The sequence below is a fragment of the Panthera tigris genome, chromosome B2 (assembly GCF_018350195.1).
Source record: "Panthera tigris isolate Pti1 chromosome B2, P.tigris_Pti1_mat1.1, whole genome shotgun sequence".
Classification (NCBI taxonomy): Eukaryota; Metazoa; Chordata; class Mammalia; order Carnivora; family Felidae; genus Panthera; species Panthera tigris.
The window spans coordinates 110197937-110222598 of record NC_056664.1 but is presented as its reverse complement, the minus strand read 5'-3'; the positions used below and the strand labels follow the sequence as shown (position 1 = coordinate 110222598).

The following is a 24662-nucleotide window of genomic DNA, read 5'->3' as shown; positions in this document are numbered from 1 at the left end:
ATTACATCATCTAAGTAAAAAATTTCCAAGATTTTCACACGTATTATGTGTCTAAAATAGTGTTACATCTAACCATTTTACAAAATTCAAATGTTATGATATTCATCTGAATTGTCCTGACTAAATTAAAGTATAATAAATCTATATTGAGGGAACTAATTTGCTCATTAGATCCAGTTCTAAGGCAATTTCTGTGGCATTCATCAAATTATGATTTTTTGAGTAAATTCATGAAAGTTCAGTTTCCTACTTCTGCTTGTGATTTTTACTTTTCTTACTTTTAAATTTAAAGTCTAGGGACACCTGGGTGGCTGAGTTTGTTAAGTGTATGAGTCTTGATTTTGGCTGAGGTCATGATCTCAGGATACGATTCATGAGATCAAGCCCTGCCTCGGGCTCCACACTGACAGTGTGGAGGCTGCTTGGGATTCACTCCCTCCCTTTCTCTGCTCCTCCCTCACTTGTGAGTGTGTATGTGTGTGTGTGTGTGTGTGTGTGTGTGTGCACGTGTGCATGTGTGCTCTCTCTCTCTCTCTCAAAATAAATAAACTTAAAAAAATAAAATAAAATTTAAAGTTTAAGTGACCCCATAATAAGTAGGCTTTAGGACACTCTTGACTGGTTTGGGAGTGTATCTATCATATTGTAGAGGTGGTTGGAGAGTTTAAGATAAATACAGTGCATGGATAAAGCTACTTCATTAATGAATTAAAATAGTAATTAGACATATATATTTAAGATATATTAAAGCTATTTGTGGACATGTGAATCAGAAAGATCATTAAATGAGGGGTGCCTGGGTGGCTCAATCGGTTATGCACCTGACTTCAGCTCAGGTCATGATCTCACGGTTGGTAAGTTTGAGCCCCATGTCAGGCTCTGTGCTGACAACTCAGAGCGAGTCTGCTTCAGATTCTGAGTCTCCCTCTCTCTCTCTGCTCCTCTCCTACTCATGTTTTGTCTCTGTCTCTCAAAAATAAACATTAAAAAATTTTTAAAAAGAAAGATCATTAAATGAAATTATTCCATTATTGATCAATGTTAAACAATTAATAAATTTTGAGAGAATTTGTTATGAAGCAGATTACTTAAAAGCCTTTATTGATATCACTCATGTAAACAATTCCTGGGCCAGAATTGTTATTACACTAACCTATATAGATCTATGTTCAATGCAGAACTTTGGCTATTGATACATACATAAAACCTGAAATGTAATATTTCTTTGAGAGTCAAAAATCTGTACAAGTAATTTATTGGTATATTAGGTAATAATTTTACTGCATCAGAAATAATTTATTAACATATAAAATAATAATTAGATATATCAGAAAATACAATAACTAGTCACATAACACAGGGATGTGTATTAGTCTCTTTCCTTTGTTTTTGTTATTTGTGTTTTTCTTCATTTGGTTATTTGTGGGTTTTTTCCCTGTATCTTAAAGAATTGATACCAGTTGAGCAAGGCATGTTTGTTCCTCACTGTAGAAAACATAGAAAACATATGTGACTACTGAAGATGACACAGTTCTAGGGTCATGAACTAGAGTTGGATATCAGGAGCAACTGAGACTGCTACCTAGTTGTTGCAGGAATGACTTAAGATTTATTATTCAAATCCCATTCAATATTTAACAAGCTTACAGTAAATAGCTTTTACTGCAATTGCCTCAATCATTTAAAAGTAACAAGTTAATCTTGAAGAAAATGTCAAATGAGGTGTGACTTAAAGTTAGCAATTCTATTCATTAGGACTTTATGAGCTGAACATTTGGTTATATTCATTTACTTTTTTTCAAGTTCAAGGTATCATTGCTAGGGATAACTTTGTTCCTTTAGCTAACTTACCCATTTGGGGTAGAATAATGGTCCTTCCTTAGATCAGCCTCTAACCTGGCAGCAGCAATGGTCTCACAGCCTTATAGTGAGGCATGTACCCCAGCAGGCTTCTGGTGAGAAGCTTCCAGTCCCAAGTTGCACTCAACTGCTGGTATAGAATAGTAGGTATTCATTTAATTTAGTCAACATACATTTATTGATAAATTCCAATATATCAGGAACCATGCTAAGCTTTGGAAGCACTACAATCCTTGTGTATATGGAAGTTATAGGATATTAGAGGAGATAATAAAGTAAACAGACATTGATACAGTATATATATATATATATATATATATATATATAGAGAGAGAGAGAGAGAGAGAATACTATTGGAATATGAAAGGTACACCCACCCCAACTCAGTCTGAGGGATTAAGGGAAAGCTATCTAGAGCAGCTTATTTTTTTTTTTTGGATAATATCTGAATAATAGATGAGATTTAGCCAAACTAAAAAGGAGGAAGGATGTTCTAGATAGAGAGATCAACATATAAGAAAGCCCAGAGACAAAAGACACCTTAATTTGGTGTTTAGAAATACATTCCTTCAGGATGCCTTGAATAGAGAGTGCAAAATGGTGAAGAGAGAGAAAAGGGTAATGAGATATGTAGCAATTAGATTCATCACTAATCCCACTGACCAGGCAGAGGCAGTTGGAGTTCACAAAGATGGTACATGCTTTAGGCTGAGACGTGATATGTCAAATGACCACACATACATTCTAGAAAATCGAGTGAGGGGAGAAAGCCTATGTTTTCATACCCAGTTTGGACGTTCTTGGTAATTATGAAGAGAAGCAGTAGTGGACTAGACTAAAGTACTGGCATAGTGTACTTTTTGCCTAGGGCTGTGGTAACAAGCACCACAAACTGGGTGGCTTGAAATAACAAAAAATTATTCTAGAGAGAGAAGCCCAAAATCAAGCACAGGCAGAGCCATGCGCTCTTTGAAGGTTTGGAGGAGAATCTGTTCCATACCTTTCCCTTAGCTTCTGGAATTGCCAGCAAAACTTGGTGTTCCTTGGCTTGCAAAAACATCATTCAAATCTTTTCCTCTGTCACCACAGAGGTATTCTCCTTGTGTGTCTTCACATTATCTTCTCTATGTAAGTCAATTTCTGTATCTCTACTCCTCTTGTAAGGGCACCAGTCAGATTAGGATCCACCTACCTAATGACCTTATCTTAATTATACCCGCAAAAACCCTATTTCCAAATAATGTCACATTCACAAGATACTGAGCCTTAGGACTTCAACTTAACTTTTTAAAAATTTTTTAAAATATTTTTTGTTTTTGAGAGAGACAGCACAAGTGGGGGAGGGGGAGAGAGAGAAGGGGAGACACAGCCTGCCAAAGCAGGCTCCAGGCTTTGAGCAGTCAGCACAGAGCCTGATGTGGGGCTTGAACTCAGAAATGGTAAGATCATGACCTAGGCTGAAGTAGGACACTCAACTGACTGAGCCACCCAGGTGCCCCATTGAGGGAACACAATGAAATCCATAAGGCATGATGGAAAGAGAACAGCAGAATAATTAGATGTTAAGAGCTACAATTGAAATTGACTTGGAAATAAATATATATGGGAGAGGACATGTAAAAACCAACTCTAAAATCCAGATTTCATAATTAAATGCTTTGTGGAAATAAATAGTTGCTCAGTGTTTATCACAACATGATTGTAGGAATGAGTAGAACTTTTAAGTAAAGATTTCTTAATTTGGCATGGCTCCAAGTGCATAATTGAACAACCTTATATTTGCATACAATTTGTGTGTGCTTGCGTTTTTGTGTTTTTAATTGTATTCATGCATGTTTCCTAGAATTATGTCAATAGGTTTATTAGATTCTCAAAAAGGAACATGACCATTCAATACTCCAAATGTCACTATGTATAGTCTTGGTAACTTTGCTTTTATCCTTAAATTTAGGCAGAGTACATAGCTGTATACCTGAGCCACACTGGTTGGGCTTGAGCCAAAGCAACATTTCTCTTATTGAACTCTGCTTAGTATGGTGTAATTGGTTCATGGTGAGAGCAGAGGGTGGAACTCTCTGAAAATTATTACATATTTAGGGTAGGTTTTTTTTTTTACTGTTTACTACATTAGACTAGAGTTTTTTTCCCCCCTGAGAACACATGAAATAAATTTATCTCAGGTAACAATACCAAGAATAGTTATACCAGGAATTCTTTTTAGAAACTATTTGTTGATACTTTAAAACATTGTAAATTTTATCATTGATTACATTTTTTATCTTTGCCTGAGTACTAGAAAGCTGAGAAGTGGATTGTCATGCCAAAAGCAAGACAATAGGTAGTAACTTGAACACAAATTTTGTGTGCTAACATAATTCCTGAATTAATATATTTTCTTACCTTCAATTTTCTTGACTCACTTCTCCATTTATTTACCTTCTCCTATTCTCATTGTTTCATTTATTTACCAAATGAACAAATAATAAGGGAGTGCCTACCATGTAACTATATATTAGCTATTGCACCAGTTCCCTGGATCCAATGATGGATAAACATGATCTCTGTTTTCAAATACCTCAGTCTAGAAGGGAAGAATTTATTCAAGTTAATATTTACAGTAGATTGTGAATAACATGATCAAAGATCTAAAAGATAATATTAGTGCATAAAAGGGGAACACAGTCCAACAACCTCAGATAAGGTTTTCTGAAGAAAAGATAGCTGAGCTGAGCCCTGTGTAGAAGTTAGCCAAATAAAAATTGAAGGAAACAAAACTCTGATGGAAAAAAATTTAAAAAATCAAACTCTCTGCATAAATGGTGAGATATTGCATGCTTGGGAAGTAGAAGATTAATTTTGTTAAGATGGCAGTTGCTTCCAACTCGATCTATAAAATAGTGAAATTTCAATCAAAATCCTAGCAAGTTATTTTGTGAATGTTGACAAACTGGCTCTAAAATTTATATGGAATGGAAAAAGACTCAAAATAGCCAACACAATACTGAAGTACAATATCAAACTTGGAAGACTGACACTATCCAACTTTAATGCTTACTATAGAGAACTATGGTATTGTTTCCATTGTTTCTTGCCCTGGTCTCAGGTACGTTACTCGTGTGCTTATGCTGGCTCGCGCTCATCTGAAGATTTAAGAGGGCCTTCCACAAATCCCTAGAACTTGCTTTATCTCTTTTTCTCTCTCTTTCTTACTCTCTCTGCAGTGCTCTACTTTATGTGATTCTGACCTGTGATCTCTAGCTGTCTTGGTCTTTCCAGACTCCCAGCTCCATCTCCTCAATTCAGCTCCATTCTGCATTAAGACCTTATAATTCACTTAAGTCATTAAGCTAAGACAATCATAGGACACACCTCATTTGTTTCCCACCACTTAAAAATCAGTCCTTTGTTGTCTATGTTCAATATCTCTAAAGCCAGTGTTTTGTGTATTTTGTCTGTTTTCTGTAATTTTAAGTGGACGAATCAGAAATCAAGTGAACAGGAATTTAAAAAGGAAAAAGTGATCAATATAGTTAATTATATCCATTGGTACTGGCAAGAAGGGGGGGATTGATTTATTTATCAGAGACCTGATAAACAAAATGGTGGGAATAAAAGCTAGATTTTAGTGAATTTATGATTAAATGGGAGTCAGGAAGTGTAAAAAGCATAACAAAGGTGACATTCCTAGGAAGCTGAGTTAAACAATGATGGAAAGGTACTGGATGAAATTTGTAAGGGAAGGTGTTTTACGGTAGGTGTTATTTACTGTCAAAATCTTTGTTGAGATAAAAAATAAAGAAAATTGAAACTGACTATGGATAAGGCAGAGGTTGACAAACAATAGTCTATAGATTGATTACCAGTCTTTTCTGTAAATAAAGTTTTATTGGTATACAGCCATGCCTATTCATTCAATTATTTATGTCTATTTCTGTGTTACAAGAGCAGAACTGTAGAGTTGTGCCGAGATCATATGGCCCAAAGCCAAAAATATATACTACCTGATCTTTCATACAAAACTTGTCAATCCTTACACTAGGGATCCAATATGCAATAAAAGCCTGTAATGTATTTTTAGTCATTTGGAGTTCCAAATTCAGTAGCAGTCATTTTTAATGTATTATACTAGGACAGATAACATTAATAGTATTAATGGAAATGAAAAGAATAAGTCTAATTTTTTTAATTTTCAACAATAAAGGGTTAAATAAAAGTAATTTCTCAAAATAAAATTATGTGCTCTATCTTAATATTAGACTAAAAAGTTAACATTGATAACAAAATTTGTGAGCAAATTATTTTTTAATGGTGCAATGAAATTAAAGTTTCATTACTTAAAAATAATTTTTTCAATTAGTGATTTTGTGTGGATAGTAAATTACATATCCTGTAGAATTTTAAAAAAGAACAATAGTTGGAGTATGTAGTTTTATTTAGATTTTCAAATATGTAATATTCTATCACATTTGAGGTCAATTCAATAACAATTGAATGACTCATTCTCTAATAATTTTTAAACTTTTTCTAGGCAAAGAAGTCAAGCCTAAGCCTCCACGTATGTCATGTGCATGCCAAAAAATAAATAAATGAAACAAATCTTAAACATATGCTTTTACTCATCCTCTGACTTCATAGTTGAGTATTTTGCTTAAAATCAAAGGCTTAACTACTTTGTGTAGACAATGTGCTTAATATCCTTATATTTCTAATATCCTTTGTATTTTTAATATCCTCTGTGTTTCTGAGAATATGCTATGCTAAAATTTTCTCTCATCCTTTGTTCACTGAAGATACAAAGCAATACCTCTTGTTAACTTCTCATAAAAATCTTAGTTCACATTTTCATTCTGTCTTAAAATAATTCATGCTGTGATTGATAATAAGGAACCTTTATTTGTCTGTTTGTATCAATTTGCTGCATTCATAAAAAGAAGAAAACTAATATGGCAGATTAAAAAACAATGAATAATATGTAAAAGAAATATGTCTAAGTACAGGAAATAAATATCTTTGTATAATCATCATTATTAATCTTCTATATTTTTAGAGCCACAAGTAAAAAAAGAAGAGAAACCAGGTATGTATATTTTATATATAGACTCATACTTGCATTCCATATTTATAAAGAATATCAGGGGCGCCTGGGTGGCGCAGTCGGTTAAGCATCCGACTTCAGCCAGGTCACGATCTCGCGGTCCATGAGTTCGAGCCCCGCATCAGGCTCTGGGCTGATGGCTCGGAGCCTGGAGCCTGTTTCTGATTCTGTGTCTCTCTCTCTCTCTCTGCCCCTCCCCCGTTCATGCTCTGTCTCTCTCTGTCCCAAAAATAAATAAAAAACGTTGAAAAAAAAATTAAAAAAAAAAAAGAATATCATATTACTCCTTTGCTAATGTGTCCTAGTGCAAATATTATACAAAAATGTTATCTTTCATTAACTCTTTAAAATAAGACAAACATAAAGCATATTTATCTATTCCACTTCTTCCTAGAAAAGATTGTACTTACAATGGAGAAAGTGCTGAGAAATTGATATGGTTTAATTAATTAATTAATAATTTTATTTATTATTATTTATTATATATAAATAATTATATAAATTTTATAGTTTATATAATTATTTATATATATTTATAAATTATATAAATTATATAATTAATTAATTAATTAAATCTATTCTCAAGTTAGCTAACATACAATGTAGTCTTGGCTTCAGGAGTAGATTCTCATGATTCATACAACACCCAGTGCTCATCCCAACAAGTACCCTCCTCAATGCCCATCGCCCATTTTCCTCACCCTCCCAACCCCTTACCCTCATCAAACTTCAGTTTGTTCTGTATTTAAGAGTCCCTTATGATTTGCCTCCCTCTCTTTTTTTATCTTATTTTTGGTTTGTTTCCCCTATGGTCATCTGTTAAGTTTCTCAAATTCCACATATGAGTGAAATCATATGATATCTGTCTTTCTCTGACTGACTTATTTTGCTTACCATAATACCCTCCAGTTCCATCCACATTGTTGCAAATGGCAAGATTTCATTCTTTTTTATTGCCAAGTAGTATTCCATACAATATCCATTATATATATATATATATATTAGATCTATATATATATATATATATTAGATCTATCTATCTATATATATATATATAGAGAGAGAGAGAGAGAGAGAGAGACAGAGAGACAGAGAGAGCTCATCTTCTTTATCCATTTATCAGTTGATAGACATTTGAGTTCTTTCCATAATTTGGCTGTTGTTGATAGTGCTGCTATAAACATTGGGGTTTAAATCAGCACTTATGTATCCTTTGGGTAAATTCTTATTAGTGCAATTGCTGGGTCATAGGGTAATCCTGTTTTTAATTTTTTGAGGAACCTCCACACTGTAGAGTGGCTGCACTAGTTTGCATTCCCACCAACAGAAGAAACAATTGACTAATTGAGTCAATTACAAAACCCCTATTTTTGCTGTTTATTCTAGGACACAGACATCCTGCCAGAAAAACAGCTCCCCTCACTCTTCTAAGTCCGATGAACATTTCTGAGGGCTACAGTAAGCAGCAGACTTTTTATAAAGAATACACAACAATCTGATTCTCAAAACAATTAAAACTTTTGTTCATGTTTGCCGACTATTAGTGTTATAAGGCTGCTGTAATAAAATACCACAAACTAAGTATCTTAGTACAGCAGAAATTTATTTTCCCACAGTTCTGGAAGGTACAGGTCTGAAATCAAGGTGTAATCAGGGCCATGCTTCTCTTGAACCCAGAAGGACCTTTTCTTGCTTCTCCTGGCTTCTGGTGTTTGTGAGCAATGCTTGGTGTTCCTTGGCTTGAAGTTGCATTATTCTAATCTGAGCCTGTGTCATCCCATGGGCATCTTCTTCCTTTGTGTCTTTATCTCTGTCTTTTCTCCTCTTCTTGTAAGGACACCAGACGTATTAGATTAAGGAGCCACCATACTCCCATAGAACTACATCTTCACTAATTCCACCTGTAAAGACCCTATTTCCAAGTAAGGTCACATTATGAGGTACTGGGGGTTGGGACTTCAGCCTATCTTTTGGGGGGAGCACAATTCAACCCATAAAGGCCAATCTTCTTACCCCCCCCAAAATGCATGTCCTTCAGATGTAGCAAAATACATTCACCTCATTCCAACATCCGTAAAAGTCACAACCATTTTAGCAACAACTAAGTCCAAAATTCATCAATTCAAAGTCCCACATCTCATTATCTTAAGCATTTATGGGTGAAACCCAGGGTATGATTCTTCTCGCAGAAAATTTCTCTCCATCTGTGAAAACAGAAGACAAATTATCTGCCTCCAAAATAAAATAGTGGAACAGGCTAAGATAGAAATTCCCATTTCAAAAGGGAAAAAACTAAAAGGAAAAGAAGGGGTTATGCGTCCCAAATAAATCCAAATCATAGCAGGAAAAATTCCATTAGATGTCAGGATCTGATATCTTCTTTGACTGAGTACTGTGTCCTCTAGGCCTGCTTGGGTGCTAGCTCTGCTGTTCTATAGAGCCCCCCAGCTGGCAGCCCTGCCCTCTACCCAAGGAGTTCCCATCAGCCCAGGCCTTTGAATCCATGGCTCTTCTCTTAGAGTTTTTTTTTTCTCTGTGTGCCCATTCCTGTCCAGGCCAGCATTGTTTTTACTTGCATAGAATTCTCACAAACATGACCAGTTCTGCATTCAATTCATGAGGGTCCATGTCACTGGACAAAGAGTGTCCTCTGCAGATCTTCCCTCATAACTACATCTCTGTTCCTACCTTCTGCTTAGGTGGGTAGATTGGACCTGCAGGTTTGTCTGGCCACTCTCTTTGCTCTGTATCCAGGGCACACTATCTCGATAGGTTGAGAATTTTCCAAATCATCAAGTGCTGGTTCTTTTTGATTAACAATTCACTCCTCAATTTATCTTCTCTCTCACATTTTATTATGTGCAGCAAGGAGAAATAGGGCTGCACCTTCCACACTTTAATTGGAAATTTCTTCAGCTAAACCATGTTCTTCACTTATAAATTCTACCTCTGTTACTTAAACCCTAGTTTGGCTGCTCACTGCTTGAAAGCCAATACAGATGTTCTTTGGAGAGAAAAGGTTGCTTCATTCAACCTTGAACAGATGTCCAAAGACCATCTCCCAGGTTCCTTGTTAAGGAGTGGGGATTTTTAAAGGGGAGATTCAGGGTAGGAGATTACATACATATTAGTGAAAGGGGTGGGGAACTTATGATTATTCATGAGGAATGCTGGAGCATGTGAACCAGGCAAACATTTATGTAACATCCATCTTATGTTCACTCTGGGGTGGGGACTTAACACCAGAACAAGACAAAATTCAGCCCCTGATGTCAGGAGGTTACCTTAGGACAAGAAGAAGGGGCTATGGACATGCTCTGAGAGCTGCTTTAACCTGGATGGGGTCTTAGGCTTGTTTTCTCAGGTAAGGAATTCAGAGCCTTGTTTGTTCATAGGTGAGAATCATGTAAGTTGACCTTGAGTCCAGACCTCTGTGGAGACAGCTAGTGTATTTGTTAGTGGAGTCTGAAAAGACACAAAAGCTAACTAGAAGGAAACCGTTCTCTGAAAAACAAACTAAACCTTCTCCTAGTTTCAACTTCATTAACCCCAGGGGGCACAGTTTCACTTACTCTATTTGAGGAACACAATTCAGCCAAGCTGTCTGCCATTTTATATCAAAGATCACCCCTGAAGTATATCCAATAGCATGTTCCTCATTTCCTTCTGGGACCTTACCAGGAGCACATTTAACGTTCCTATTTCTAGCAACATTTTGTTGATATATGTATTTGATGATGATATACATATTTTCTAAATTATCAGAAGCTTTCTTCCTAGCTCTTACCAATTCTAAGTCCTCAGCAGAATAGACTCTAATGTTGGTATTTCTGCCAATATCCTTTTCGAGGCAATCTAGGCTTTTTTTTTTTTAATCAAGTGTCTCAAAAATCTTCCAGCCTCTTCTCATCAGCCAATTCCAAAACCACTTTCATATTTATATGTAGTTGTTACAGCAGCACCTGATCTCCTGGTACCAAAATCTATTAGTTTCCCTGGGTAACTGGAATAAAGTATCACAAACTGGATGGCTTAAAACAACAAAAATTTACTCTCTCACAGATCTAGAGGCTTGAAGTCCAAAGTCGAGATGTCAGCAGAGCCATGCTCCCTTTGAAACATGTAGAGGAGAATCTTTCCTTGTCTCTTCTAGCTTTTGATGTTGTGAGCAGTCCTGGTTCCTTGGCTTATAGATACATCACTCTAAGCTCTGCCTCTACCATTACATAGCCTTCTTCTCCCTGTGTCTCCTTTGGTGTCTCTTATCCTCTCCTTATAAGTACACCTGTCAGATTGGATGAAGGACCCACCTTATTCCAGTATGACCTCATCTTAACTTACCAATCATATCTGCAACAATTCTATTTCCAAATAAGGTCACATTCTGATATATGGCAGATTAGGACTTCAACATATCTTTTTGTGGGGTACAATTCAAACCATAACTCTGTTTGTCTAAATTTCTAAATCACATAAGAACTTAATTAGATATATTTCAAAGATACTCTTCCTATTCTGCCATCAAATCATTTACCTTATACTGACATTGAAACTATACTCCACAATAATCATCTTGAGAAAACAGATTTTTCGAATTGAAATCAATCAGCAGTAGCAGCAACTTAATGACAGATAAGTACATGGCATGATATTAACTACTGTGTGTTTAATAGTCCAGCTCTGGGGTGCCTGGGTTACTCAGTTTGCTAAGCATCTGACCTTTTTTTTTTAATGTTTATTTATTTGTTTTTGAGAGACAGACAGAGAAAGAACACAGACAGACAGAGAGAGAACACGAGTGGGGGGAGGAGCAGAGAGAGAAGGAGACACAGAATCCAAAACAGGCTTCTGGCTTTGAGCTGTCAGCACAGAGCCCGACGTGGGGCTCAAACCCACGAGCGGTGAGATCATGACCTGACCAAAGTTGGACGCTAAACCGACTGAGCCACCCAAGCGCCCCAAGCACCTGACTCTTGATTTCAGCTCAGGTCATGATCCCCTGGTCGGTGGGGTCAAGCCCTGTGTCAGGCTCTGCACTGACTGTGTGAATTCTGCTTGGGATTCTCTCTCTCTCCCTCTCTTTCTGCCCCTCTCCTGTTCATACACACTCACTCTCTGTCTCTCTCTCTCTCTCTCTCAAAATTAATAAATAAACTTTAAAAAAATAGTCCAGCACTAACAAACTAGCAGGAAACTGAAATCATTTTTAGTAAAATTCTGCCTTTTTAATAATGGTAAACAGAATAAAATAATTTCTAAAAATGAATTTGTGCTCTAGTTTGTTTTTTCAGATTTTAAAATTTCTGCCTTTTTGTTTCCCTTTAGAGTCACAAGTAAAAAAGGAAACAAAACCAGGTAAAAAATATTTGTATTCTTAAATAGATACAAAGCTGATATTGCCTTCATCTTAGAACTAAAAGAGGCTTACCACCCACCAATGGAGATTTACAGGGTGTCCCGGAGCCTTATTGTTTTTCTTACTCTGTTGCTCAGTATGGTTTTATATCACTGGATTAGCTGAGAAGGGGGATATTCTGTAGGCAAAAACACCTAGAATATGGCTTTAAATGGACCACAGTAGATACTCTAGGTTTCAGGAGACATTTCTGGGAGTCCTTCAACCCTAGTATTATCCTATTTAATTTGTAGGTTTATTTCCAATGACATAGCAATGACAAAATCACAGGCTACTGGGATTTGAAGAGAAAAATGACAAGAATTTATTAAACACCTGTTAGGAGCTAAGGAACAGCTTAGGACTTTTATTTTCATTATAATGCTGTGAAACACATGGAACATGACAATTATTATTCATATTTAATGTGTGTGGAAACAGCTCAATAGACTCCACTCAGAAAATAATTTATTTTTCCAAGGTTTTCCAGCTAATAAATGTTGGAGCTAGGATTCTGCCCATGTCGGATTAACTCAAAACTTTGGGTGCTTCCACTAAGAAATTGTCCCAGACTAATGATTATTTTATGAAGAGGTAACATTGACCTAAAACCAGAGTGACCTTTCCAAGTTTACATTGCTATTTAGTGTTTAAGTCCTAGCTCTGGTACCAACTAACCACTGACCTGAGGCAAGTTAAAAAAAAAAAAAAAAAACTTCAGGCTCCATGGAAGCTATTTCTTCACTATAAAAAATTGCATAGCAAGCTTCCTCAATGTCAACAAATTCAAGAATCCAAGTTCAAATGTACATACAACACTATATTACCCTTTTAATTCTCACCAAAACTTACCTAGCAACTGATCAGAAGCTTGATCCTAATTGCTCTTATAAATAATATATTGTTAATGTATCAAGGCTTATGAATGCCTAAGTACTGTCTTATGATTTATTTTTCTGACTGTATTTTTTTTGCTGCAATTCAATGTTAGCAGATGGAAACATTTTGCATTTTCCTTTGTTTTTAAACCGGAAACCATTGGAAACTTCTAGTTAGGCCTAATGCCATTTCAAACTTTTATTTATTATTGGAAAATAACACAATTTTGGAGGTAATTTAATTGATTCTGTTCTTTATATATAAATGTTTCATTTAGAACTTCATCTGAAAAAAAACTCAAATACATAGGACATGTATTATTTTTATCTAGAATGCTTACATAGAATTTTGACAAGAAAATTTTAAATATTTCCAGTAATATGCATTTGCTATCTATGCTTTAGTATTTATGCTTTGTTACAACTTATCCTTTGTAAAATAGAAGTACTAAAATGTAAATAAGAATTCTTGTTATATTGTTTTCATGCAACCAAAACCATTAAATTTTTCACTTAAACTAAAATGACATGAAAACTTAGAAACAGTTTTTTTCTGTGTGGACATATTTCTGACATGTGTCTATTATTTTCTGCTAAACAAATCACTGGCCTATGGAACAGAGAAAAAAATCACCGTATGTTAATTTATAAAGCTTCTAAACATCTGAAAAGATTTTATTTTTATTATTTTCAGAACAAGACAGAGCAAAACCGGAAAAGACTGTTTCTCATGGTAAACCAGGTATTTTGCAGGTGGTGTCTATAGTATAAAATTGTCTCTCCATGTTCTGGTTTCAGCAGAATGAAGAGTCTCATGTCAAATCTAAAGTTTTGAGGGATGATTCAAGTCGTAAGTCACCCAACTTCTAGAACATCTCCAATTTTAGTCATCTCCACCATATTTTTTGAACTGAGGACTTGACCTGTAACAGTAACTACACAGTCTATCCCTTCTCATCAGATACTTAGCTAAGATCATCACCTCCAGCACTGAGGTGAATGGGCTCCATGGTTTACTTCTGTTCTGCATGGGACAAGACGTCCTTGGGAAACTTACAATTCAGAACGGCTCATTCAAACATGACATCTTACATTTCAAAACCCCCAAGAAAAGGAAATCAACATTTCTCCCTGTTTCCTCTCCTCCTTCCTTCCTCCGTCTTTGTCTCACTTTCTTTTTTTTCAACCCTGGTCTTACATTTTGGAGAAAGTAGAGGTAAGCCAGTGTGTTCTGCTCAGAAAAAGAGACACAGAATTTACCAAAACAAATGTGTTGTTTCTTATTTAAGACTAAAAACTTTTAAGTTTTCATTTACGCTAATTAAATATGACTTTAATTTTGAGGCAGTCCCAAGCCTCAGTTATTGTCCTTCATTCCAGGCTGAATTGTTTACCCGAAGTTGTAAATGTAGTTAGGCCAGAATCTTTAATAAGGTAAAAACATACTTTCTGTAAGCATATCTTAGGAAACATTTTCCTTATACTTCTAAAATTTTTACTTTAGGAAAACTGTTTACAATGGGTTTGAGTCCATTTGCTTTCATTTGCTCAGGCTTTAAAATACATGACACACCAACAAAAGAAGCTATAGGAGTAGACAAAGCAGAGCTGTAGTGTGAGGAACCAAGAATAACTGTCTATATTGACATAAGCAGAACCTTAGAACCTCCTCATTTAATGAATAATAAAATCTTGCTATTTTCTTGACTGTCCCAAATGTCAGTCATTTTGAGCTGAAATACAGAGAGTGAGTTTAGTCTCCAAGTATACAGCAAGCACACTGTCCTCCAGCCACACCTTTCTTTTATTTTAGTGATAATATCCGTATTCTAAATTCTGCTTCCCAGGGAAACATTCTAATTGATTAATTCCCACTGCTGAATTATTTAAAAGTTTCATTTTACATAAGATCATTTTAATAATCTCTCTATACCGATCCAAGTCTCTTTGATTATGTCTATAAAAACATAGAGAACAGAAGACATCCCATAAATGTACCACTTTGCCCTTCCCCAGCTTTGTACGATAAAACACACACACACACACACACACAAAACAAAAACAAAAAAAAAACCCTTGGGTCCCTAGGCTAATCCTGGGTTGCCAGGGAGGTATTTTGCACTAGAAAAATTAAAAAATGCTTCTTCCTGTTCCAGTTCAATTATTAAAAAAGTATATGTGCTTTTTATTAAAAAAAACAGAACAAAACAAAACAAAACAACCCCTGAATAGATAAATACAGTGAAATACAGTGAAGGCAAGGAATAGGGTGTATATTGGCAGGTTAGGGGACGATTCCAATTAGGAAAACTTTTATGGTAGGATAGCTGCAAAGGATGTCTGCAGCTGGGCACTTTTTTTTGTGCTCCATCCAATTTGAATAGAAGATATAGCTTGCTGTGTTTTTGGAAAAACAGCTAATTTTTCTCAGTATTGGTGTTATTTCAAAGAGAATACAAAATATCAAAGTTGACTTATGTCACTGTTTTATAGTAATGTATTTAAATTTCCTACTTGTGTTAAAATTTTTTCCTATCACAGAAGAAAAAGTTGTCAAGCAGGTAAAAGCTACTACAATAGAAAAACCAGGTAAGATATTTCATATTTTTTTTCTGTGTATCAGCTTTATGTTACATGGGTACACACACACACACACACACACACACACATTTTCACTGAAGTGTATATAGTTTCAGTGCTATAAATTTTAAGATTTTGAATTCTTATAAATCACTAAAATATATACTCAATAAATTAACAGTGGAAAACTAAAGGATATAATTTAATTTTTAAGTGTGCTTGATCTAAGCTTGCATATAACTCATAAAGTAATCCAAGTAATACATTGATTATCATATACTATTAGGTGTTTAATCTTATTTCATTTTAACTTATTTTTAAGTTTATTTATTTATTTTGAAAGAGACAGAGACAGCACACAAGCAGGGGAGGGGCAGAGAGAGGGAAAAAGAGAGGATCCCAAGCAGGCTCCACACTGGCAGTACAGAGCCTGACGCCGGGCTCAAATTTATGAAATTGTGAAATCATGACCTGAGTTGAAACCAAGAGTTGGATGCTTAAGTGACTGAACCACCCAGACACGCCAGAGCATATAATATTAAAATAGTTCATCTCTCAGTATTTCCTGTGAGGAGAAAAAAAGGAACATACACACTTCTCCCATTCTGAAGTTCTTTCCTAGAGGGATGAATAAAATGGAGTCTTCATCTCACCTGACATCCTAAACCATTGAATCTTTTCCATTGAATTCCAACATCGAAATTCTACCCACCTGGACAACTGGCAGTTAATAGAGTCCCATTTCTTACTAAAAAAATCATTTCAAAGGAAAATGTCTGTGAAGTAATTTTTTCATTTTAACTGAGAGAATCATGATAATCAGGATTTAAATACAGTTTCTCAGTGGAAAATATAATAGAATTCAGGAAAGAACTAATTATTTATATAATTATATACTATTAACACATGAGGGAAAAAAAGAAACCTTATGAGGCCATTTACACATGACCTCATATGTCCTTTGTACTCTATTATAGCCATTGTCAAAGCTCATAATTTCAGCTAATGCTCCTTTAATGTGCACCCTAAGGTGTTAATGTGCCCCCATGAGTATTTCATTTAGTTATATGGGTATTTAGAGATTATCAAGAAGCTAGCCCAATGTACTTGTGTGCCAAATATAGAGATTGCTTTAAATTTTGCATACATTCTGTGTGTCATAATTTTTCAGAAAGCAGTGTAATTGGTATATTTGCTGACAGTGAAAGGATAGTGCTCAGAGAGAATGGAATAGTTTAATATAAGAAGAGGATCTAAAACTAAGAAGAAATAAACACAGATGCTAAAGAGTTATTTTTTCAAAGGTTTGCACTCATCAATATGCCATTTACTTTTCTCCACTCTTTACAGTCAAGCTCAAACCAACAAGTAAGAGATGAAAAGAATAAAATCTGAAAACTAATGCTTGGCTATTTTAATTTTAACACTTTGCTTGTTTTTTCTTTAATTGTTAATTTTGGTGATGCCTAAGTCTAAATTACCTGTATAGATGACAAAATAAGGTTTTGCAATAGCTTTGATTTAACATCTTTGCCTTTCACTAGTAATTAATACTTTGCTATAATTATCCAGAAGAAATCTCTGGAAGTTGTATCACCATTACTAATACTAATACTAAAAGAGCGATTCCTCATAGGCTATAAAATACCACTAAGAAGTTAGAGTAAACAGGTAATCCTTCAAACACACACAGTGAATAACAAAGGAAAATAAAATGATACACAATTATCAGTGTTATGAACCACATGTTGATTTTGATTTGTTTGTTTTAAGTAGCATTAATTATATTGTAGGTAGACTTTGCTATTTCAAAATCCATGAGATTGTAATCATATTACCATTTTTTTATTAAAATCATGAACTCTTCTTAGGAGTGTGAACTTAAAAGATCATTCATTTTACTGCTCAGGAATGATACAGAGATTACAGTGACAGAGAGTTTAATAGGTGACTATTAGGCTCAGAAGGGCAATAGGCTCCTTGTCACATAGATAGTAAATAAGTCCAAAATTGTCTCCAAGTTTTGATCTTGGTCCTTGAATGTCATGTATATGAAACAACTTCAATGAAAGCATGATTGGCTGTTGCTCAAATATGCTCCGGATCCTATATCAAAAAAGGATTGACCCCATCCAAAGATGAATTTGGTGAGATCAATTAGGAGACCATATAGGTGGTTTCAGGAGATAATATGCAAATATGTGTAGCCTAATAGAACGTATTCACCTCCTGGAACCTGTTGCATATATTTTGAATATGCATTTTTATATGATTATTATTAATGCAATCTATTATACTTTTGTAGTTGCCTTTATTATGACAGTTTAAGAAGTTTAATATCAGCTTTTCAATTTTATTTTATTTTGCATGCTTATTTAATATTAACATTTATGCCAATTAAGTTCACGAAAGTGTATTCTTAAATGCTATCAATCTCTAATTTACAAATATCCAGTTTAGTCTTAGGACAACATAGGTTCCGCATCTTCCCACATACTTCACTGCTGGTGCATGACGTTGGGGAAACATAGTAGTACTTTTAGAATCCAAATTCAGGAGTGAGTGAAGAAAAAGACAGATAAACATCAGTAACAGCTCAGGAGGACTAACCCAGGGTGATTAGAAAGAACTAACACTTGGCAATGATCCAAATATCCTCAACTCCATTCAATGTATCCTACCCATAATGGCTTCATTTGAAATTCCACTTTTGATGAAGGAGAGAGATCTATTTTTCTTTATTTCAAATATTTTTCATGGGACTAAGAGAGATACCAATTACACATTTGATTCCATTTGTCATGTCCTCGAATTAACAGATTCATCTGTGAGAGTTCTAACTGGACCTGGAAAGAGAAAGAGGTCCAGGAAAACAAAAATACAAAATGTGGTACTTTCTGGCATAGGGTGGGTCTAGGTTCAATTTTCAACAATAAAATAATGTCCAGCACAAATTACTTCTGATCTGGCAAGAAAGGAACTAGAAGGAGTCAGAGAGGTACAAAGGGGAGCTTGTAAAATGCCAAAGAGAAATGTCATCTGCTTTAAAGTATCCCTAAGGAATGACTCTACCTTTAGCAGAGAAAGAAAAATCCTCTTTTTATTCTCCTTTTGTCGTAGTCTAGCCTCTTCTTTCTATACCATGTGGCCTCAAGAGGGCTAGTACCTTTGTATGTTACAGGTTGCCCTGAGAATGAACCTGACTGTGTTTATAATGCGTTTCTATGGCAATATGCTTTCTGAGTTCCAGCGTGCAAATGACTTTGAGGGCATGCTTCCCATATAAACTGAGGATTACTTGTAAACACATAAGTAAGAAATGCTTGCTACACAAACAATCCACAGATTGCCAATTAATTTTAATTTCTCTTTCTAGAAAAAGCTGAACATCAAGAAAAAGAATCTCCATCTATAAAAACAGGTGTTTTTACATTCTGTCTTAATTGCCTCTTTGTATTAAATTTAAAAATTAAAACAAAGCCTACAACTGTTTTTCATTTTGTCCTGGTAATTTTTAGTCTGGTTTTGCAGCAAAATCTAGTTTATCTGATATAGATAAGCTGACAATTATACATTTTGCTGAGTATTATAACCAGTATGTATAGGATTGCCAAACATACTGTTATAATACAGCAGTATATTTGGTTTCACGTTTTTTTTTTTAATTCTAGTTATGTAACATATAGTGTAATATTGGTTTCAGGATTAGAATTTGGTGATTCATCACTTACATATAACATCCAATGCTCATCCCAAGAAATGCCCTCCTTAATACCCATCACTCATTTAGTCCACTCCCTGTCCACCTCCTCTCCAGTAGCCCTCAGCTTGTTCTCTATAGTTAAGAGTCTCTTATGGTTATAATACAGCACTATTAGCAAAATAGTATTTGATTTCATGATTCACAAGCACCTTTCACTGTTGTCAATATCAATGTCATGTGTCATACTGATTAAGTCAATTCACTGCTGATGGTATTGTAAAATAACTTGCCAAATTGCACAAATTACATTTTACTGAAAACTAATCATGAATTTCAGCTTGATATATGTTCTTAAATATAAAATACATAATTGCTAGCTTAATATTTAAAAAAATACTACTCAAATTTTAAAACTATAATGGTTGGCATGGTTCAAACACGAAGGCATACATTATAGGAGACTAATTGTGAAAATATACCTCCTTCTCCTCTCTTTTTCCCTATTCTACCAGTTCCTATTCCAAAATATCCAATAGGTAATTACTGTTATTTCTTATTGTCTCCTTCTAGCAACATACATACATAGCATATACACATAATATACATATACATACAAGCTTATATAAAATAAATATATATATCCCCACTTTTATTTTTTACACAAATTATGACATACTCTATAAGTTACCATGTCCCAGATTTTTCTATTTAAGAATGTATTTTGAAAATTTGAATTTGAAATGTAAAAATTAATTCAAATTTTGAAATTTTAAATTTGAAATGAATTTTACATTTCAAATTTGAAAATTTGAATGTATTTTGAAAATAATAGTATACTATTAGATAGTTGTATAGTTAACTAATCTCTGATTGGTATGTTTAGGTTGTCTAACAAGATTTCTATACTGATACAAAATAATATATATATATATATATCTACCAGTCTAGTTTTGTTACTTTGTCTTTGGAGTAAAATTTCTTAAAGTGTTTTAGTGAAATGGTATATACAATGTAATTTTTATAGATAATTCTAATTGTTCTCTGATATAAGTTGTATCGATTTATATTCCCACAGTTAATAAATTAGAATTAGTTGACCCAATTTTGAGTGATTTGAATTGTTCACAGTCATGACCACATGCTGTAAACTTTTTTATAAATAAATCGATCTTTAGGTGTATGACTGCATAATTAATGTTTTTAGTTAACAGTTTCAGAAGACAAGGAATACTGGAGAAAGAGGTCATGTATTTGGATGGTATAGTTTTGTGGTTTTCATCTACCACTCATTTATTCCCCCTGAGATTTTATAAAATCAGTTTCTTCATTTAAAATGCTGTATTGGGGGACTTAGACAGTTAATATGAATTAAAGTTAACATGTATTCTGCAAAGATGATGGTGGAATATGCATTTTATGCTATTTAGAAATAGTAAGGCATTCAAATTTTTGTGAGCATTCAAATTGCATCAAATCAAACATGAGGTTTTATAGGGATAAAGAGAGACCAAGAGGATTCTATATTTGAAAGCTGTACAATCTCTTCTACAGAGAATTCATTAGGAATATAACTTTAAAATTCCTCAAAAGGCATTTTCTATTGCTTATTTTAATATAAGGTTAGCCTATTCCTATTTTAACTCAGACAGAAATAAGAATATAAATGACTGATATTTTACCTATGGGTGGAAATTGACCACTGGTTTTCTTTTTTTCTTTACTTTTTAGACAAACCCAAACCAACTACAAGTAAGTGTAGAATGTTAAAATTAAAAATTTGCTATTTAATTATTTTAATTTTATAACCCTTGGAGTTTATATGCAGCAGAGAAAGGATGGTATGTTTATTAAGGCGATAGTCATTATGCGATCACCTATGTAAATGATTCTGATTGACAAAGAATAATGTGTATGTTGTATTCATTTATCCTTGAACAAGTCTTTATTGGACACCTATTAGCACACTATAACAGGATATGTGAGAGAATGCCTACAATGTTTTCTGTTGTCATGCCTGTGTAATTAATACATTTACCATAATAATGCCTGTGTGGAAAATAGTGGTTGGGTCTTTCTTTTATGTACTTCCTTTTGTTTGTGAGGATGTATTGAGTAAACACAGTATGGAGATCCCTCTAATAGTTGCTTCTGAGTTCGGAAAATTTAGAACACATAATACCTGTCTCCAATTATTTAATTTTAAGCACATGAGCCTTTTATTATCTTACTTTTTGAAAGCCTGAAGGTGAATTGTTTTTAGTTTCAGTTTTTAGTTTTATTTTTGACATTCCAAGAAATAATACGAATATAACAGTTAATACAGTTTTGAAAATTTACGTTTTGTGTAATTTCATAAAAATGAAATTATTATGTATTAAATTATGACCCAGACTTTAACCTGGAGTAAAAATCTGTGCATTTCAATCTAGCAGCTATATCTAAAGTTTTGAAATGCCAAGGAATAGCTTGGTTCCTTAAAAGTATCATGACAGATTCCTTACAAATGCAGCAACAATTTTCTTATAAATGAATTTTATGTTAAAATATTAAATGTTGCCTTTGAGTTGGAGAAAATCTTTAGCACATCTAGTTTTTATTATTTCTATGGATATAAAGAGTATTGCAAAATTTAACAGTTGAAAGTCAAAACTAGAATGCTAATATATCACCATAATCCCTTGTAAATACTGTTTTGTTTATGACTCATTATTCATCTTTCATCTTCATTATTATAAAATATGTTAATCAATTTTTCTTGAATTTTTAATATAGCTTCCAGAAAAGTTATGGAAGACAAAATCAAATGTATCAGGTTTATAGAAAATGTTATCACTTTAAATGAATTGTGAGGAAAAATGCATTTTAAAAACCTGCCATGCTATATTTTAAAATATTATTGGTCTATGAAATAGCTGAAAGAACAAAAAGAAAGGCTGGTTCTATATTATCATAAAGACAAGTAGCATTTTATTTCTTGTCTCACTATTCTGACAATAGTCACCATGAGCTGAATTTATTTCTGAGATGTTTTTCAGTTTCATCCCACGACCCCACCTATTACATTTAGTATAACTTCTTATATGTGTAGTGGCTTTATAAATATTCAATGAATAAATGCATGCACATATGTATGAAGATCAAGTTAAAAGTTTGTGAAATAGAGCTGTATAATTTGTAATTAAGAAAACTAAGCAAAGGACTTCAAACTGATTCATTCTACTATATAGAATTAGACTGTTTTAGATTCGTCTGTAGAGTAGTTCTAATTTCAAAATAGATTTCTAGTTACAGTTTTCAGAGATATTAGTTACCAGTGTGTTTCTTTGCCATTTTAAGTGTATGTGTTTATTGTCATTACCGGTGGAATTTAATAGGATATACCTGGAGGTAAAGCTCAGTTGTATGCTACTGAAATACAAAATTATTCTTTCCTTTTCTTTTTCTATATATTCTTCTTTTTTTCTAAAGAAGAAACATCAGAAATCATAGAATCAGGTAAATATTTACTTTCCCAAAGGAGGTAACATAGATCAGTTGAAACAGATCTGTATATAAATTTATCTTTATCTAGCTGTGTGACATTTAGGAAAATCCCTTACCCAGTTCAGCTTCCTGTTTCCTCACCTATAAAACAGGCAAAATGACTTCCCAAAAGGCTTACAACAGTTAAGTATTAAATAAGAAACATATGCAACATTCCCACTACATAATTACTTGTCACTCATTACATATTGATTTTCTTCTCACTCTTGTCTGATAAATATAGTTGAAGAAAATCATCAATCAACCAAAAGTGTTTTGAAAAGCCTGTGTCCACTTTTGGTTTGGAGATAATTTGTGACTCTCATTGTTTTTAATCCATTGTTTTATTTATTGAGCACCCATAGCACCAGTCAAATACTCATTTCCTTAAGAAAACAGTTGAAAATTCAGATGTTTTTTCCTGTTGTTACTAGTTAACATTTAATAAACAAATGGCTTGCTTTAACTCTACTTCAAAGTGCATTAAAAAAAAAGACAAAAAGTAAAAGGGAAGGGGCTCTGCCATACAGGTGACTGAATACAAGCTAAATAACTAAGCATAACAAAAATACCTATGTTCTCACACATGGGAGGTACCCTCTTCCTTCACATCTTGCAAAAGCAGAGCCCTAACCCCCTACACTTATGGGATTAAGTCCTATCTCCAACTGTTTACTTCAAGATTGAGTAAGAAACTCATGGTTTTTAAACTGATAATTTCTTGTTATTATATTTTCCCTCCTAGGGAAGAAGAAAATTGAAAAACCTGAAAAAGAAAGTAAAGGTAAAGATGACATTTAAAGACATATGCACCAAATTAACAATAAAAGCACAGAAATAAAAAAACACAGAATTATATAAATTATGCCACTTAAAAGCAATTCATGAAAATGTGGGCAGCGATTTTAAAGCATATATCAGAATTACAATTCACTATAGGATTTTCCATGCAAAAGGTGTAGATATCACTTATTATTACATATGCAAAAAGAGAGAAATTAGGTTCTGCTATTTCTAAATTAATACCATAGAATTCTTTTCATATAATACCTGAAGTGTGAATATTAACTACACAAAATTTAATTCCAAACCTTAGGAAGACCTATGAATAAATGTGATATATGATTCAAAATTACCTTCACTTTTTTTCTACAGAAAAAACAGAAATGAAACATCTTAAAGAAGAAAAAGGTAATTTTTTAAAAGATTGAAAAGTGAAATGCAAAGCCCTGAAGCAAAAATACTTGAGTAGAGGATTATTTATATCACTTTAAAGTAAAACTTTTATTTGTGTACATGATGAGAGCTAAGGTCATTTAAAAAAGATATGTGGAAAATAATCAGTGGATATGTGGTAACGGCCATGGCAAAGGAACAGTGGATGGCAGGCCAGTCCCAACAAATATGTGTTGCACCATCGGTGAGCAACAAGTCTAGAAGCTGCATCACAAAGTTGCTATTTTTCTTAACATTGGGTGTATTTATTTGTAAACGATAAAAGATAATATGATAATCACTGTTTTTCAATGCAGGTATCTGAAAAAACTTGCAAAGACCTTAATTACCAGAGAAATATTCTATTGGATCAAGAAGAAAGCATTCTTAGACATATCGAAAAGATTGTTAATT

The 24662-nt window shown here is 33.8% G+C and overlaps 1 protein-coding gene and 1 long non-coding RNA gene across 6 annotated transcripts in view; one reads left to right on the top strand and one right to left on the bottom strand.

The window, feature by feature from the left end:
* The window catches only part of LOC122238730, a 67941-nt gene extending 48947 nt beyond the window's left edge, over positions 1-18994 (bottom strand). For 3 of the 5 annotated variants that reach the window (XR_006217850.1, XR_006217853.1, XR_006217848.1), the window contains exons 1-2: positions 18881-18994; positions 1852-1990 (exon numbers count right to left, since the gene is read on the bottom strand). This is a non-coding gene — a long non-coding RNA (uncharacterized LOC122238730). The remainder of the gene's footprint in view (positions 1-1851; positions 1991-18880) is intronic. The other 2 variants (XR_006217849.1, XR_006217852.1) reach the window with 2 other exon arrangements.
* The window catches only part of TRDN (triadin), a 391552-nt gene that overhangs the window by 337349 nt on the left and 29541 nt on the right, over positions 1-24662 (top strand). The window contains exons 25-35 of the mRNA XM_042987108.1: positions 6389-6415; positions 6908-6937; positions 12281-12310; positions 13923-13970; positions 15770-15817; positions 17159-17176; positions 19185-19229; positions 21240-21260; positions 22980-23006; positions 23779-23817; positions 24189-24224. Coding sequence (XP_042843042.1) covers positions 6389-6415; positions 6908-6937; positions 12281-12310; positions 13923-13970; positions 15770-15817; positions 17159-17176; positions 19185-19229; positions 21240-21260; positions 22980-23006; positions 23779-23817; positions 24189-24224 — 369 coding nt within the window. The remainder of the gene's footprint in view (positions 1-6388; positions 6416-6907; positions 6938-12280; positions 12311-13922; positions 13971-15769; positions 15818-17158; positions 17177-19184; positions 19230-21239; positions 21261-22979; positions 23007-23778; positions 23818-24188; positions 24225-24662) is intronic.